General features: G+C 38.6%; 1 protein-coding gene across 12 annotated transcripts in view; it reads left to right on the forward strand.

Moving 5' to 3' along the window:
- The window catches only part of NRG1 (neuregulin 1), a 1,003,268-nt gene extending 998,882 nt beyond the window's left edge, over positions 1-4,386 (forward strand). For 11 of the 12 annotated variants that reach the window (XM_011372000.2, XM_011372009.2, XM_011372036.2 and 8 more), the window contains one exon: positions 176-4,386. In XM_011372000.2, the coding sequence (XP_011370302.1) occupies positions 176-827 (652 nt within the window). In that variant the 3' untranslated portion in view covers positions 828-4,386. The remainder of the gene's footprint in view (positions 1-175) is intronic. The other variant, XM_011372030.2, reaches the window with a different exon arrangement.
- Positions 4,387-17,211: the final 12,825 nt, after the last annotated feature.

Raw genomic sequence — 17,211 nt, forward strand, 5'->3', positions numbered from 1 at the left:
TGCATAATTTTGGATTCCAAGGGTGCTGAATGTCCTAGTGTAAAAAGCAAGAAGTATACAACGAATAGAAATTCTTTGTTCTCTGGTTATATATCCTGAACTCTGTCCCCTTACCCTTCCTACTCTATGCCACTTCTTCCACCACACTTATGTGGGGTATTCTATGCTCACACAGGTATGTGTCAGCAATGACCACCCCGGCTCGTATGTCACCTGTAGATTTCCACACGCCAAGCTCCCCCAAATCGCCCCCTTCGGAAATGTCTCCACCTGTGTCCAGCACGGCGGTGTCCATGCCCTCCATGGCAGTCAGTCCCTTTGTGGAAGAAGAGAGACCTCTGCTTCTAGTGACACCACCAAGGCTGCGGGAGAAGTATGACCATCACCCTCAGCAATTCAACTCCTTCCACCACAACCCCGCGCATGAGAGCAACAGCCTGCCCCCTAGCCCCTTGAGGATAGTGGAGGACGAGGAGTATGAAACCACCCAGGAGTACGAGCCAGCCCAAGAGCCTGTTAAGAAACTCACCAACAGCCGGCGGGCCAAAAGAACCAAGCCCAATGGCCACATTGCCAACAGGTTGGAAATGGACAACACCACAAGCGCTGAGAGCAGTAACTCAGAGAGCGAAACAGAAGATGAAAGAGTAGGTGAAGATACACCTTTCCTGGGCATACAGAACCCCCTGGCAGCCGGTCTTGAGGCAGCGCCTGCCTTCCGCCTGGCTGACAGCAGGACTAACCCAGCAGGCCGCTTCTCTACACAGGAAGATTTGCAGGCCAGGCTGTCTAGTGTAATCGCTAACCAAGACCCTATCGCTGTATAAACCTAAATAAACACATAGATTCACCTGTAAAACTTTATTTTATATAATAAAGTATTCCACCTTAAATTAAACAATTTATTTTATTTTAGCAGTTCTGCAAATAGAAAACAGGAAAAAAAACTTTTATAAATTAAATATATGTATGTAAAAATGTGTTATGTGCCATATGTAGCAATTTTTTACAGTATTTCAAAATGAGAAAGATATCAATGGTGCCTTTATGTTATGTTATGTCAAGAGCAAGTTTTGTACTGTTACCGCGATTGCTTTTCCACAGTATTTCAGCAAAACCTCCCATACATTCAGTTTTTGCTGGCTTCTTGTGCATTGCATTATGATGTTGACTGGACATATGATTTGCAAGACTTGCAACGGTTCCTCTGTTTGCTTACAGTAGCACCCAATCAGTACGTCTTGTAATGGCACATCCATCCAAATACTCCTCTCTTTTGTATGAAGTTTTCTTTTGCTTTCAGTATATGAAATGAGTTGTGTCTACTCTGCCAGCCAAAGGTTTGCTTCACTGGGCTCTGAGATAATAGTAGATCCAACAGCATGCTACTATTAATTAAAGCAGGAAACTGCATTAAGTAATGTTAAATATTAGGAAGAAAGTAATATTGTGACTTTTTAAAAACTATATTATAAATCAGAAGACAGCTTGCTCTTACTAAAAGGAGCTACCATTTAATTTATTTCCATTTTTTTCTCGACAAAAAGCAACAGTTTTGAGGGTAGCATAGAAAATGTGTTCTGGCTTGCTACCAGGGTAAATCCAACACCTTATAAGAGGACTCAATTTCACTTTCTCTCTGGGGGAATGACATAGCAGCTCCTCTAATTGAAGAGCAAACCGTGGCTGGAAAAGGTGCAATCATTCCTGACTTGTGTTTTTCACTGATTTGGGAGCTAGTGATCAGTTGTGTCTTCTCAGCTCAAAACAGACATGCTATGGCACAAAAACCGCAGCTTAAACAGCACACTCAGCAGTTCACCTGAAATACTTCTAGAGTGAAATGTGCCTGCTGTACATAGTGGTGACATGTCATCATAGGGAAATAGAGTCTAGGAGTGAGTGTTTAGAGGACACAGGTGAAGAGCAGCTATGTGACTTAGTTGTGATCTTAAACGGTTTTGTTGGCCACTCCTTTCTCCTCATTATTTTTCCCTTATTTTTCGATGTTGCCTTCGTTAGGTCATAACTATGCATGAATATTTTTGTCAGGAATGGCCAATGTGCATGTGATTTGTGATTAGTAAGAACCTTTCACGAATGATGATGATTCACCAGGAAATGTCAATGGTGTTGGAAAGATTGCACCTTTCCTTGCAGAACTGACCCCCTCCTGTGTACTGACCTCTGATTTGCAGCCCGTATCACCCATTTCCTCCCCTTTCTTACTTTTTGCTTTACTGTCTAAACTTTGCATGTTCTCTTGTGATTGTAAGTCCAAGGAAGGCCTAGAAGTATTAACATTTGAAAAAACCGCTAATTCAGGAAAATAAGAGAAGTTTTTAAGAATTCCAGACCTATTTCATGCCCTGCCTGATATCCATCAAATTAGATTGAAGCTTTACCTGGGTTCTAAATGGCCTTCTAGGAGCCATGGACAAAATGGGGAACAGATTAGCAAGGGATTCAAAATACCAGGCATGAAGACAGAGTAACTGCTTCTTCTTTGCAAGTAAACCGAACCTATTTCTTTACCAAATCTCTATGTTTAAGTTAAAGGAAGAAATAACATGCAAGTAGATCTTAGAAGAAAAATGTAGGCTGGACACGAGTCATATCATGAAGCTCCTATGTGTTTCTACAATCCACAGAGATGCCTGTCTGCAGGTCCTTGAAGTTCCTCTGAGTATTTGGTAGGCCAAGCTGCCCTTCGATGTTCCCATCTGCCTCCTCTGTGCTCCGCAGTGTCCTCGTTTGCTTGTTGACCTACACTGAGGAACCCTGTCAGGCTGCACAGGTCACACTGATTTCCCAGTTCTGTAGAAACAAGTAAACTCATGGCAAGAGGGAGACAGTCAATCCAAAGAGGTTCTCTAAATTATTCTAATATTGCCTTTGAAGGGCTTGAGTCATTCTTAGATATTTCAATAAAGAAATTCCTATCAGTAATAAAAATATTAAAATTTCTGTTTCAAAGTCTTCAGGCTCTGGAGTATTCAAATGTCTCATTCTGGAGAATTTCAGGAATAAAGGAAATAGTCTGTTGAGAGCAATGAACATTCTCCTGAATGTGAAAATTGCTGTGAATTTTCAGGTTGCAAAAATACATGAAAACTTAGGATAAGAGGAAATCTCATTTCCGATTTGATTCTGGTTATTCACAGAGGTGGCGTTTGTTGGGATGGTGTTCTCATCTTATCCCTTGATAAGAAAGGACAGCTGACTCCTCGGGGCTACCCGCTGAGGCCACCAGATTTGTGTTCACAGGGATATCTCTGTGACATTTAATTGACACATCGCTCTCAACTGTCCCTGTTTTGAAACTCAGGCAGTGCTGTGGCAATTCAAAGGAGCAAGACCTATGTTCCCAGCATGTGGAAAGATTTTGTGAGTTTTTGGGTAGTGGAAATTGCCCAGAAGTTCAATAACAACTTTTTTTCCTAGGCCCGAAATTATATCCCACTGAAGGATATGCAGCGGAACATAGTATATGCAAAACTCCTTTTTCTCACTCAAGATTCCTTTTCTGTTCTACTCTCCCTTCTTGCTTGGTATGACTTTTCTTCAAGAGTACCTGGACAGCTCATGCTTTCTACAAAATAGCACTCTACCTGTGTGTATGTGAACGTGTTCCAAACACCAATATGCCACATCTTCCTTGTTTAAGTGTGACTGTTTTGATACAGGTGGAGTTTATCCAGGGTAACTTGCTCAGTAACTATTCCTTTTTTTTTTTTTTTTTTGGCCTAAGGTTGAAAGGTGCATGATTCACATTAGGGAAAATAAGGAAGGCCTGGTTTTATCATTTAGTACTGGCTGCATTCCTCCAGCCACAGTGATTTCTATCTACAAAGACCCATGAAATACTGCAGAGAAATGCAGACAAAAAGAAATGGCCATGTATCACAAGTTCTATTATGTATTCTTTTGTAAATACACATTGTACATTACTTGGATATTTTCCTAAATCATTTACTGTCTTTATGAGTTAATGTCAGATTTTTACTCTCTCAACTTACAGTGTAACATTGTAAATAACATAATGTCTTTTATTATTTATATTTAAGCATCTAACATAAAGTCGTTTTCATATAAGTTTAAGATAAATGTCGAAAATATATATTTTTTGTTTTTCTTTGCTTTAAAATTATGTATCTTTTCCTTTTCCTTTTTTTTTAAAGAATAATTTATTGTTCAGGAGAAAGAATGTATATGTAATTGAAACTATTTGAAGAATGCACATTTGAAGGCCGTGAGGTACTGATAAACTAAAGAATTTATTATCCAAAATACTAAGCAATAAGTAATTGTGATTTATTTAAAGTTTTGTTCATTTTTCATGAAAGACATTCTGCAATAAAAACGCTACTCTGTGGAGACCCGGGAGTGTTGCTCAGCAGACTAGTGTTTCAGTCTGTTAGACCAGCACCTTTCGTGTTACTGCGGCAGCTGTGCTAACTTAGGAATGTGTTCGGTGGGCGCCATGATCATCTCGTCTGTCCGTTGCTTGTGCCACGCTGCTTACTCTCGAATCATCTTCTGCCTATTGATTCTGCTTACCGCTGTTTAAGGGGCAACAACCAAGCAATATGATGTTTTCTTCCCCCTCTCCACACACACAGTAACATATCAGAGAGGACATTTTAGGGCATGATGGCCTGGATCTTGGTTGTTAACATGTTCTGTAGTGACAGTAAGGAACCTGGTCAGACTAATGGAAATTTCAACGTGGCAACTCCATGCATTTGTGAAAAGAAAACCTGTTATTATGATTTAAATAGTTTGGTGGCCATCATAGTCTGAAAGGCAGCCAGTCAGAACCTGGCCATACCAAGCTTTCCTGCAGCTTTAGGAAATTTATTTTCCATCAGGTTCATAATTTATTGCTTCACAGTTTTAAGAAAAGATAGGTTAAGTTGGGTGCATTCTCTTTAGTCTATCAATAAATTAAACTAAATGCCCATCTTACTGCTCAGGGAAGGGCCTATGCATGAGAAATTTCTCATATTCTAAGACTTAGTCATAGAAATGAGGATATTACTTTTCTAACTGAAATTAGCTACACAAAGCCATATTTTAACAAATAGATATTTGAATGGGTGATACTTTTTTATATATTTTAAGCATTTCACTCATTATTCCAAGTAGGATAAGGGTATGAAGTAGAGGTCAGCAATCCTTTGGGGTACACAGTGGCCTTCTTTGCAGTCTGGGGGTACCCTGAGACTTCCTTCCCGTCGACATCCCCTTCCATACATGTACATGATTTCTGTTACCTAGTAATAGTTCTACTAGTGTCATCTCCAAGACAATCTGTGTCTAGGAGATTCAAAGAGTGATCTCTGTGCTAGTTTTTACTATTCATATTACTGAATTTTCAAAACTATTCAGAATCTTCACATTTGTGTCAACTGAGGTTTACTTACACATACATCCACATAACACTAATTCTGAATATACACTAATCTGAGGCCACCACATTCTTTCACTTGTTCAGTCTAACCAACCAGCCATTCTGAAAATCAAGGATTGCACAGAATGCTTTAAAATTAAAGACAAAGATACTTCCTATGTCTTCAAGTTTAAGCTGAGGCTTTGTCCATCCCCCGAATTAAAAACTACAAGTAGCTGTCTTAGTAACTTAGGTTAAAATTGGGTACCTAAGATATATTGATATTTGAGGCAGAAGCACGTATGATAGAGGGTGGTAGGGAGAGTGAAGATTCATGGATAGCCAAATCAAATATCTGGATAATTATTATAATTCTCCATCCACTTCAACCATGTAGACTCTTGAATGTCTAACCCAAGCCAGATCTGCAAACTAGCAAACCATCTGTCTTTTCAACCTAATGTCTTCCCCATCATTAGATTTCTTTGTTCTTTGTCCTGATGATGAATGACAAAAGGATTTGATGTCAGGGATGGGGGTTAAGTGAGGCAGTTATGAAATCTAGAGATTTAGGATGCTGGAAAGACTGGAAATTTTTAATGATCTCATGGGAATCTCATTGCACTCTATCTCTGACTTTCCCTCACTAAAGTAGATGATGAAATACATTTATGGAAACTATTACTCCAAAAGATTAATTGGGTAGAAAATAGAAATACTTTCGGTTTATGAAAGACAGAACCATCCTGCTGCTGTAAGAAGCAGCAATATTCCTAACCTTTAAAGCTATTTTTGGACAAAATCATCAAACCCAATCCTGCATGTACCTTTAGGCTCCTGTTGACATCCTGGGACTACAAATGTTGGCTCTCTCTGGTGAACTGTTGGTTTTGAACTTTGGTGAGCTCTGAAATAGCACCCATCAGGGGAATAAGAAAAGGATTTTGTTACCTGGAGGAAAACTATCATGACCTACATGATCCTTTTAAAAACATAGTAGGAGAGGGAGACCAATAATTCCTAAAGAGGGGACAGAATGGAGTAATAGTTCCACCCAGGATCTTTTTTAACACTTTCCCTTCAAACGGGCTTATTGAGACAATTCGATGGAGGAAACAACATCCTGACAGCATAGCGAAGAGGCCAAATTACTTATAGACGTAAACATCTTTAGCAGCTTAGGTGTAAGTTTGTCCACATGCAGAGAAATAACCTATTAAATGTAAATAACATTTTACAATGTTTTATGGCTTAAAACATCCTTTATCTTTTTTATTTTCTTAACCCCATGAGAAGTCGATATTCTAAATGATCAAGAAAATTTAGACTCCAGGAGGTTAAAAATCTTTGCTGAAGCTACACATCTAGTGAATTGCAGAGATAATATTAGTACCAGGTTTTCTGACTATAACTCGTATTTCTGTTGATTTACTCCTCCCCTTCCCCTGATCCATGCACAAACGAGTCTTTCCTTTTTAGCCTTTCATTATATGTATAGTACAAGTTACATTCAAAACCAAGTTTCTGTTTGAAAGACCGTGAGCTTCTTTGGCTTTGGTTTAGAATTACTGTAGAACCCAAATTGCTTGGCTTCGTGACTCTATGTACCTTTCTCTAAGTGTAGCTTTGTAAGAAAATGAAGTGTGGCCATTGGAATAAATTCACAATTTCAATATGTAGGTAGCATCCTGCAGTGAAAAGAGGAGGGGCTTTACTGTCCCCACCACTTAGCAACTTTGTGAATTTGGACAATTTCCTTCTCCAAGCTTATTTTCTGATCTTTAACATGGCAATCCAACTGACTTAACAAAACTAGCGTGGTGATTCTATTTGAGCACATGTAAGGAAGCGAGAACGTGTCCACCATAGTGAATATTCAAATGCTGACTTCCATTTGTTTTTTTTCCCCTCCAGGTTCTTAAGTTTTAGAACTTAAGTTTCTCAGTTCCAAGTGACATACTCTACATTGCACAAACCGATCAAAACTGATCAAATAAATGTTTTATCGTTTCTCCAACCTAATGAGCAAATATTTGCCAACAAGCAAATTCTTTTTTAATAACAACTATATATTGAGCAGCATAATCACTAAACAGCATTAAAGGTAGAGTTTAAATAAGTTCTTCATGTATTTTATGTTTGCTTTATGTGTAGCCACACTGTTTTACATGAACTCTAATTTTTAATGGCTTATTCTATTAATGTTGAAAACTTACTGAAAAGTAACTCTTTGTAGAGTTTTTAATTTTCAAAGTTCATTGCAAACATTTAGTTTGACAATCAATAAATGATCTTAAATTGATAGGATATCTGTGCACACCTGTTTGCCTTAGTTTGCACCCAGGATGTTCAAACATATTCCATTTCCTTAAAAATCTATAATCCAAAGATCCAGGAAAAGGTCTGCATTGTGACAAAATTAGGGAAGTCAGGTCTCAGATTAACTCCTATCTATAAGAAACCACATTGCTTATGGATGTTTCTCACCCATTCCCATTACCTAACCAATAATTCTTAAGGTTGTATTTATTCTTCACTCTACGCATAAAACAGATTTTTTTTTTCTCATCTTGGATATGAAGCATTTACTAATGTCTAGATTTAAGCTTTTTGGATTCACTCCTCTAAAACTTCATTCTACATCAAGGGTGGTGGGTGACTTGGTCTCATGATCTCCACCACCGGGCTTATGGTATAGACAGCATTAATGGCAAAAGAGTCTAATATAATTGTCCACACATTACTTATCATTTAAATAAAAATGTATTTTATTGAACATAATCCTAACTCTAGCTCCTCAGAAAAGTAACATATAAGGAAGTTTTCTTATTTTTTAAAGAAATAATCTAGACGTAAACATTATATCTTTTTAATTATGAATTATCATCGTGAGTTAAGCTAACACTTGTCTTCTAGTCTGTGACTTTCATTAGGTGATCATTCTTTCCTGACCTTGAGCCCTTTTCTTGAAGTGAGATGCTCAGAGAGACTTCAGGCTAGGGTAGTTTTCTAGAACGCTTCCAGTTTCTCATAGTTGAGCTTTCAATGAACTGCTCATCTTCAGCAGTGTGTACTTCAGCAGTCAATAAGGCAGCAAAACATAATTTCCCCTTGGATCCTGGAGTGTCTCTCCACCATAAAGAGTAAGGAAGAGAGGAAATACCATGTGTGAGAGCCACTCATTCTGAGCTCCTCAATTCCCAGGAACCAGGTTTCTTCCAAATACGAGATGTTTCTGCCATCACACAAGAATCTCCTACCAAGATTACATTCTCCCTTCAGAATATAAACGTATATATGTGTGTATATATATATATATTTTTTTTTTTTTTGAAAAATAAAGATCTCTCTTAGTAACTCCTTAGTTTATTGACCTTCTTTGATTGCTCTACTTTCAATAGATCTGAAGACGAGGGACCAAATAATTTCACACTTTGAACAAAAATTCAGTCAGAAATCATGGGGTTTAGGATTGAAAGTAGTTTTATTAAACTAGGAATCTTCTGTGATTATGGGCCCTTTAGATAATTTTAGGGCACAGTCACATGGCATCATATGCTTTCCATTATTTGCTTGACTAAAATCTTTTCTTTCACAATGTAAAAAGATGCTAACTCCATCACACATGTTGAGTTCTGCTCTGTTTCTCTGAGAAGTTAGATCTCTAGCCAGGAGTGTGAAAGAAGGGCTTTGGGTTCTTCCTATTAGGCTATTAACACAGAGTTATTGAGATTTAGAACTTCGTTCAGAGTTAAAAAAAAAAATTATGTCAATTATCAAGCAAAGAAGCAAATAAGGGAAAATATCCCCTCACGTGGTTGAGAAAGCCACATGTCACCCACTGATCATGCCAGAACCTGAGCAATATTATGGATTTCTCTCTCCACGTCTAATTGGTGATAGTGATGGTTGTACCACTGACATGTCAAACCAATCCCTCCCTCTTCAGAGCCCCTCTGCTTGCTCCCTTGTTCATACCCTCGTTCTCTCTCACTTGGCCTCATCAGCCTCCTAACTGGTGCGCTTCCTTTAGTTCCTTTGGGACAGCCTTCACATTATGCTAGAAGGTTCTCTCTAACTTGTAAAACTTATCATGCCATTCTTCTGCTTATAATCCTTCCATGCCTCCTCATGAAGCTTAACTCCTCAATCTGACATAAGATGCTATTCACACCCTGGATTCTGCCAAAGTCCTCCAGTTTGTCTCCCATTTTTACCCTTCATTCCATCTTATGATTTCATATTTCCCAAATATACCACACCAGTGTTTATCAAAGTCTAATCATTGATAGACCAACCTCATGATTATTACCATATTCATGTACTACTTGTATTATTTTTTGCATATTGTTTTTTTAATTGACCTAATTTTTAACTAAAATAAAGTCATTTCAAGTGAAACTTTGTATCAATGATGTGAATGGAAAATTGCAATCAATTGCCATAATTAAAATAAAACTGTAAAAATTTATATAATAAAAATGAAACAATGTAATTAAGTTATAACAAAGTACTGTTGCCTGCTGAAGTATCTGAGCTGAAACCTGTTCTCTGACAAAAAAAAAAAAAAAAAAGAGAGAGAGAGAGATCAGCAAGTGTTAGAGGGATGGGAAATATATTTGGGAAACACAGATTGATTCCTTGAGTTAACCAGGACTGGGAGGGAGTTAGTTCTGTTTTATTCAATATTATTTAATGCTAGCTCTTAACGTAGTTTGGGATGCAACATGCAGTCGCTCACACAGCTTACACAAGCACACAGTGTTGTGCTCGTTGTATACCCCTGCACCTGTGGAAACTCCCTTCTTGACTTACCCTTCTGACAAACTTCTTTTACCCTTTCTCTAAATAAAGAGATGTCCTTCTCTGGGAATCCTTCTATGACAAAGTTCTACCTTTCTCAGATGTTAAGTGATCCTCCTTTGCTGTGTCATTGCATGCCACTCATTCTTCTACAGAGTATTTTCCATCTAGCTCACAACTTCTAGTTAACTGAAATTCTTCAAGATCATGTACTCTTTGAGGCCAGAGATGTTGTCCTCTATGTATATCCAGTGCCCAACACAGTGCATGTAATGTAGTAGTTGCTGAACGTCTAGAGAATAAGCCCCTGGCAGCTAGAGATCCAGATTATCCACATAGATTGGCAAGCACATGAGGAATCTAGGTGATCATAGGCATTTTTATAAGCCAAGATCATGAAAACAGTAGCCTATAAGTTGTTAAACAAAATGAGGAACATATGAGAGTGGAACGAAGTTCGCTCAGTCATGGTCAAAAACACCAGAGGTCAGAGCCTAAGGAATGGAAGTCCCACAGTTTAGATTAAATTTTTTAGTGAACACATGACTATCTCATATTTTGCGTTTGGTTTTGACTCCCTCTCCACAGTTTAAGATTAACTCTTCACATCTATTCTCCTTCTCTCTACTTCTTTGCAAAATCCTAAAAATAAAGCCTTTTAACTGGGTCTTGTTCAACTAGGTCATTCTTAAAAAGAAGCCTTCCACATTAACCGTTGTATTAAAGCCATCTTAAGTCTCCAATCCTTTGAAAAAGTACTAAGGAAACCTTGCACCTGACAAGCTTTCAAAAAGATTTTTAGATGTACAGTTTGAGTAAAACATATGAAAACAACATGCTATATAAGTCAGTGGAATGTATAATTTGTCATCCTAGATAGAATGGTAATTTGCAAGACTGAGTTTTCAGTGATATTTTCTAGATGATGCTATTTCACAGTTCAGTATACTTTAGCTGCAAGAGAGAGTAAAGGAATCTGCCTTTTACCACACAAGACTTCTTTTCCCAATAGTTTACCTTGTCTAGAAGTACAGTCTTCTTTATTAATTAAAAAGAGATCTGTCAGGTTGTCCATTTAAAAGTAAGGCCTCTGTTGTTGTTTGGCCTTATGAGTCTGAGACCGAGCCCAAACTAATCACCCAAAGATTAAAAGACTATAATCATGTAGTTATTTAAGCTTTACTGGCTAACGTACAAGCTGGGTAATATAGCTACCTGCTGGTCCACAAAAATTTATGCAACTTTAAACTTCAGAGGAAAGACAGTTGGATTGGAAATGCTTACAGAGATTTTTAAAAATTTTAGTGCCATGGGGGTATCATGGCATTGAGCTTACCACAGCTGCCGCTCCTGCAAAACTCCATGTTTGTCAGATTTAGAGCTAGTTTCTTTTGCTGTCTATTCAGTAATGCCTGGAGGGGCCAATACTGGGTACAGCACCACAATAGCAGAGATTACCTTGCTCCTGACATCGTAAATTCCCCACCTAAAATGCACCAGACTGACAAGGAGATACTGAAAGATGAATAGCTCAGAGGTTTGCACATGGTTAAATCTACGAGGTCAAAATATCCTTGCTCCAAGAAAAGGTCAGTGCTTTTTCTAATAAAATCCATGTTCACAAGAAGATGCAAAATAAGTCACTTAGATGATTATAATCTTTCCTTTGAATTCATATCTTAAATATGGCAGTGGGAAGGGGAGACAGTGTTCCCAGTCTCAGCAACCTAGCTAGCTTTGGTTTGTGCTGGCCTGCTTTTGGAGAACTCTCCTGGGAAACTTAGTCGAGGATATGAATCTTCAGAAAGCTGAGCTCCAGGCTCTGCTGCCGGGATGGAGTCCCCTTTGCTCACTCAGCTACACCAAAACACAGGAAGACAAACTTACTCAAAACTGAGTTAGCTCAGCAGAGCAGATGTTTCTTTTTCTCTGAGAAGAAAACATTTTACAAATTCAGAAATGGAAATGATAGTTCACTCCATCCAATTAGCAGGAGCTAATTTAGATTTCAAGGCCATTATGTACGGTGTGTTCCTCCTTCACGTGCCCAGTGCCCTGGCTGCACTCCCTCTCGAGTGCTGTGGCTCAGCATCCCTGCACACATTGTAAACAATCACAATTTCCGTTTTCAGATTTCGTCTCTCAGTGATGCTTTGCAGTCCTCATTTTTAGGAAATTGATGCTTGGCAAACGATTAAAGGTTTCACAGATTATGAAGGTTATGGCACAGTTTTCTCCTGCCTTATGGCTTAATTTAATTAGATCTCCTGTAACAACTCAGCAGCAGAATTGTGCTTCAGAATGGGCTTTAATTTGCCCATAGGCAACCTCTAAAGCAGAGCTAATATGAGATATGCTGGATGACTCATCAGCTGATGGAAAATGCAGTAAAACTTTTTTTTTTTTTTTCCCAACGGGATCAGGCAAGGTGACTGAGAAAGCTTCCCTGGGAAAAGACACCTAGACACCTGGTAACTCTGCATCCACAAGAACATTTAAAAATATACTTACAGTAAAGCAATGAGCAAAACCACTGTCTGACCTTGAAATTATTCTAGACCTTGAGACACTGATGGAAGTAGCTAAATCTAGCCATCTGGGACTTTGATCAACTATGTCTGCCCCCAACAGAGCAGCTGGGACCTCAGTTAGCAGGAAGCTTCTCTGGGGCATGAGGCCCGAGCAGAGAAGTCAGAAGACAGAGATGCTCTTTCATATTCTGGCAGATGCCGAGTTACCTCATGTTTTTGAAAGACTTCAGATGTGCACAAATTCTGATACTAATTACCTTTGTTGGAGACACTAAGCTTCAAATTTTTTTTCCAAAACATGAAACAAACCAAGGCCCTGAAATCACAGTAAATTTAGCAGCTATGTTTAATGCTGGATAGGAAGACATCCCTGTGGGGACAAAATTTTTCTCTAGTTCCATTTCATTTGCTATCTTCAGAAGGAGGAGACAGAGAGATAACCATTTGGGGTAGGAGCCATGTGATGGAGATTTTCTTTTAAAATGGAAATGACCAGGGCTGCAACCTAAGACACAGTGCCAGAGATGGCCTAGGAGACAAGGCTCACTGATGTGATCAGTTGGTACAGCCATATCCCTTTCACAGGGTTGAAAAGGGAGCCATTCTCTGTTCCTGCTCACAGCCTCAGCCACACTGCCTGCCCCTTAGATGCTTGAGAATCAGTCTCCAGCACTGTCTTGCATCCCCTTCCAGAATCGATCCTCAAAGAAGACACATTGAAACCTCATTTATATACACAAAGCTTATTCTTCTTTTGAACAAACGTTTACTGAGTGTATATAATATGCATGACACTGAGCTAAGAGCTGGTGATACAAAGAAGAATAAAATACATATCATGTGAACACATGTAATCCTTACAAGAGAGCACATTCTGGTTTTGGACACTAATGCATAAACAACTGCAGTGTGACTGATTGAGGAACTCATGCTCCTGTGACAAGAAGAGAGGACTTGGGATCTTCCTCTAATGTTTACTGCCAACTCTGCCACGTAGGCGCTATATGAACTTTGGCATATTACTAAGCCTCTTGGAGCCTAGTTTATTTATCCACAAGAGTTGAATACTCTTAAAAGGATCTTGTTGGGGTTACTAATATGTGTGTGTGTGTGTGTGTGTGTGTGTGTGTGTGTAGACATATATATCCAAATTATCATCTGGCACAGAGCAGCAGCTCAGTAATAGTTATACTGGGAATTTAAAGTTGCTATGATAGTGATATCACAAAGTGCTATGAGAGCACAGAAAAAAGAACTTCTGTCTGAGGGTTATAATTTAGCAAGGAGGTTTTAAAAGAGTTGTGAGTAAAGAGAACGGGGTAAAGATTGCTGCAAATTAATTTTCATGAGAAAATGCCCAGAGAAATGAATGAGCAGGATCTTTTCAAGTTGATATGGAGGGTGCAAATGGTAGGTGGAGTTTTACAGGTGGATTCAAATGTAAGGCTGGTGAGGTTAGCTGGCACTAAATTTTAGAATAAGGTCATTGTATAAGCACTGGAGGTAATTAAGAAGGAGGCTAAAAAGTTCAGAAATGGGAGTTATCAAAGTAATTAAGCAATTCTAGAGCCTAAGCACTAGGGAAGTAGGAAAGTGGAGGGGCGAGAGAGGGGGGTGGAGAGAGAGAGAGAGAAGGAAAGAAAGAAAGAAAGAAAGAAAGAAAGAAAGAAAGAAAGAAAGAAAGAAAGAAAGAAAGAAAGAAAGAGGAAGGAAGGAAGGAAGGAAGGAAGGAAGAAAGAAAGGAAGAAAGAAAGAAGAAGGAGGGAGGGAGGGAGGGAGGGAGGGAGGAAGGAAGGAAGGAAGGAAGGAAGGAAAGAAGGAAAGAAGGAAAGAAGGAAAGAAGGAAAGAAAGAAAGAAGGAAAGACGGAAAGACAGAAAGACAGAAAGACAGAAAGAAAGACAGAAAGAAAGACAGAAAGAAAGACAGAAAGAAAGACAGAAAAAGAAAGAAAGAAAGAAAGAAAGAAAGAAAGAAAGAAAGAAAGAAAGAAAGAAAGAAAGAAAGAAAGAAAGAAAGAAAGAAAGAAAGAAAGAAGGAAAGAATTTAGGAAGTGAAGATAATGCTGCAGGTGAGTGATGATGATCAGGACCTAATCTGAGTTAGTGGCAAGGAAGATGCAGATGAGGATATGGAGTGGAGGGGAATTTATGAGGTGGAGGGAAAAAGACTTAATGACCAAATGGACATGGGGTGTGAGGCGAGAGAGAATCCAAAGATGTCATTGAGTTTGAGCTTCGGGAAGGTTGCCAACATCTGTTCTGAGAAAGTCTGATGAAGCACTCTTCGTACACTTATAATGGGAATTATCAAAGTAATTAAGCAGTTTGGAGCCTAACTAAGCACTAGGGAAGTAGGGAAGTGGAGGGGCGAGAGAGGGGGGTGGAGACAGAAGAGGTGGAGACTTTATGAAAATAAAGTCATTATACATAACAAGGTAAACCTGACGACTGTAAATGAAAGTCCCAGACCTCAAGGCTGAGAATCAGAGGAGCAACTTGATATTTTTTCCCTATAAATAGTGCACCTTCTTCTAGAAAGATTGATCACTGGTTTTGTTTGGTTTTCAGATTATAAACTGCAGCAGGCACCACATCATATTAAACTTACTTTTGTGGCTAACTTCCAACTAGTTGTGAACTCTTAGAGATTAAGAGCTGGATTCACCTTTAGCCTTAAAGCTTAGCACAGCACCTGGAACTTAGAAGGTCCTTAATAAATATTGTTCAGGTTACTGCTTCAGGCATAACTGTAGACAGGAACAATTTCTTGACAGAAGAGAGTACTTTAATTCACTTAAGATTCATCTCTGCACTAATCTTGCCTAAGATGCTTGGCAAAAGAATATGTTGGTTGAGGGAGTGCAGGAGGGTGAATGGTTTTATAAATGAAGACAGATTATAGTATTATAATGTTGTTCTTTTATTGTGTGTGTGTATGTGCCATTGAGTCAGTTCTGACTCCTGACGACTTTATAAATAAGTAATATCCACAATGTCCTGTCCTCAACAGCCCTGCTCAGCTCCTGTAGACTCATGCCTAATGTTCTTTTATTATGTCTCTAATATATCATAAAAGAAAAAAAACCTCACTAAAGAAATAGTAGAAAGAAGAATCTGTGGTGCCTCCAATTAATATAATGGGTATCTCAATTTAGCTATAAGAGAAAGTCAGTCATGCCTGGGCCTATCTATTGAATTGTTGAGAGCGGCTGACAGAAGCTTGTTTGCATATGGATTGAGGGTCCTCATAGGAGAGTTTCATTCTGAAGAAAGTAGTTGCCTGGCAACAAGAGTTTGACCCATGGAGACAGCCTTACCCAACAGAGGAGCAAGGAAGCCGGAGTACAGTGTGGTGTCTGTCATCTACGTCCATCTCCCAGCTGGATGACATAAATATGTGCCTCATGCCTAAGTGCTGCAAAGAGCGGGGAGTCTAAATGTAAAAAGGTGGAGAAAAATGAACCTGCTTTACTAATTTCCTTTTAAAACATTAGAGTACAACGCTGAGCTTCAGGATCCATCTGCTAGACTAAACTCTAAATGGAAGAGAACACAATTCTCCGTTTCTTATTAAAAATCTTTTTTGGTACTGGGGTGCCACCAAAGCATTTGTTATAGTGGTTGGCAGAGTAACAACAGTGCCCAGGGAAGACTTTGATGCCCAGTGAAGCATTAAGAATCAATGCCTGTAGGATGTGGCAGTGTCCAGATGATACTCATTAGGATATGTCTGCACCTGAAATGTAAGAGCAGAGGGACAAAGTGGTCCTCAACAGAGGGCTTATGAGCAATTGTTGCATCCAATGAACCAGTAGTACCAGGAGTAGATGGCAATGCCAGTGAGGGAGCTGTCAAATGATTCTAGAACACTAGTATAAGCCTAAATGAAATAACTGCTACGGGACTTGATAAGATCATGGATCTCTAGTCCAGGATGTTAGAGAGCCAGCATCTCATAGCTGTGCTTGAAAAGTCGTTGCTAGTTGGTTTTTCTTTTCTAAATTGAATTATTTTTTTATTCGCTATAATGCTCTCTTAAATAAATTATTTCACAAACTGAGGAATCTTACATTAATTCAAAAATTTAGTTTATTTAATTTTTTCCCTAATTTATTCCCACAGAGAATTAAGTTACCTTATAAGAATGCAAACAGTAAGCAAGATAAAATAAATTAAGAACAAGTGAAACAATGAAAATGTATTTAATCCTCCTCTCTTTAAATTTTAAGTTGAGATTTCAACTATAGCCATAGTGTAGATTCATGCTCCTTTTTGTTCCTATAACTTCCAAGCTCTTTTGCTATTCAGTATAGTATTTATCCTCACCCCCACCATCCAGAAAGAAAAGCATTATTATCTTAATTTAGGAGACCGAGATGCCAGTGCTCAGATAGGGCAAATGACTTCTCTAAATTGTACCAAGAATCGCTAGCTTTTCCTAACTTGTTTTTTTTTTTTTATTCCTTCTTTTACCTGATAGAATA

The sequence above is a fragment of the Pteropus vampyrus genome, unplaced genomic scaffold, assembly GCF_000151845.1.
Source record: "Pteropus vampyrus isolate Shadow unplaced genomic scaffold, Pvam_2.0 Scaffold8, whole genome shotgun sequence".
In the NCBI taxonomy this organism is placed as follows: domain Eukaryota; kingdom Metazoa; phylum Chordata; class Mammalia; order Chiroptera; family Pteropodidae; genus Pteropus; species Pteropus vampyrus.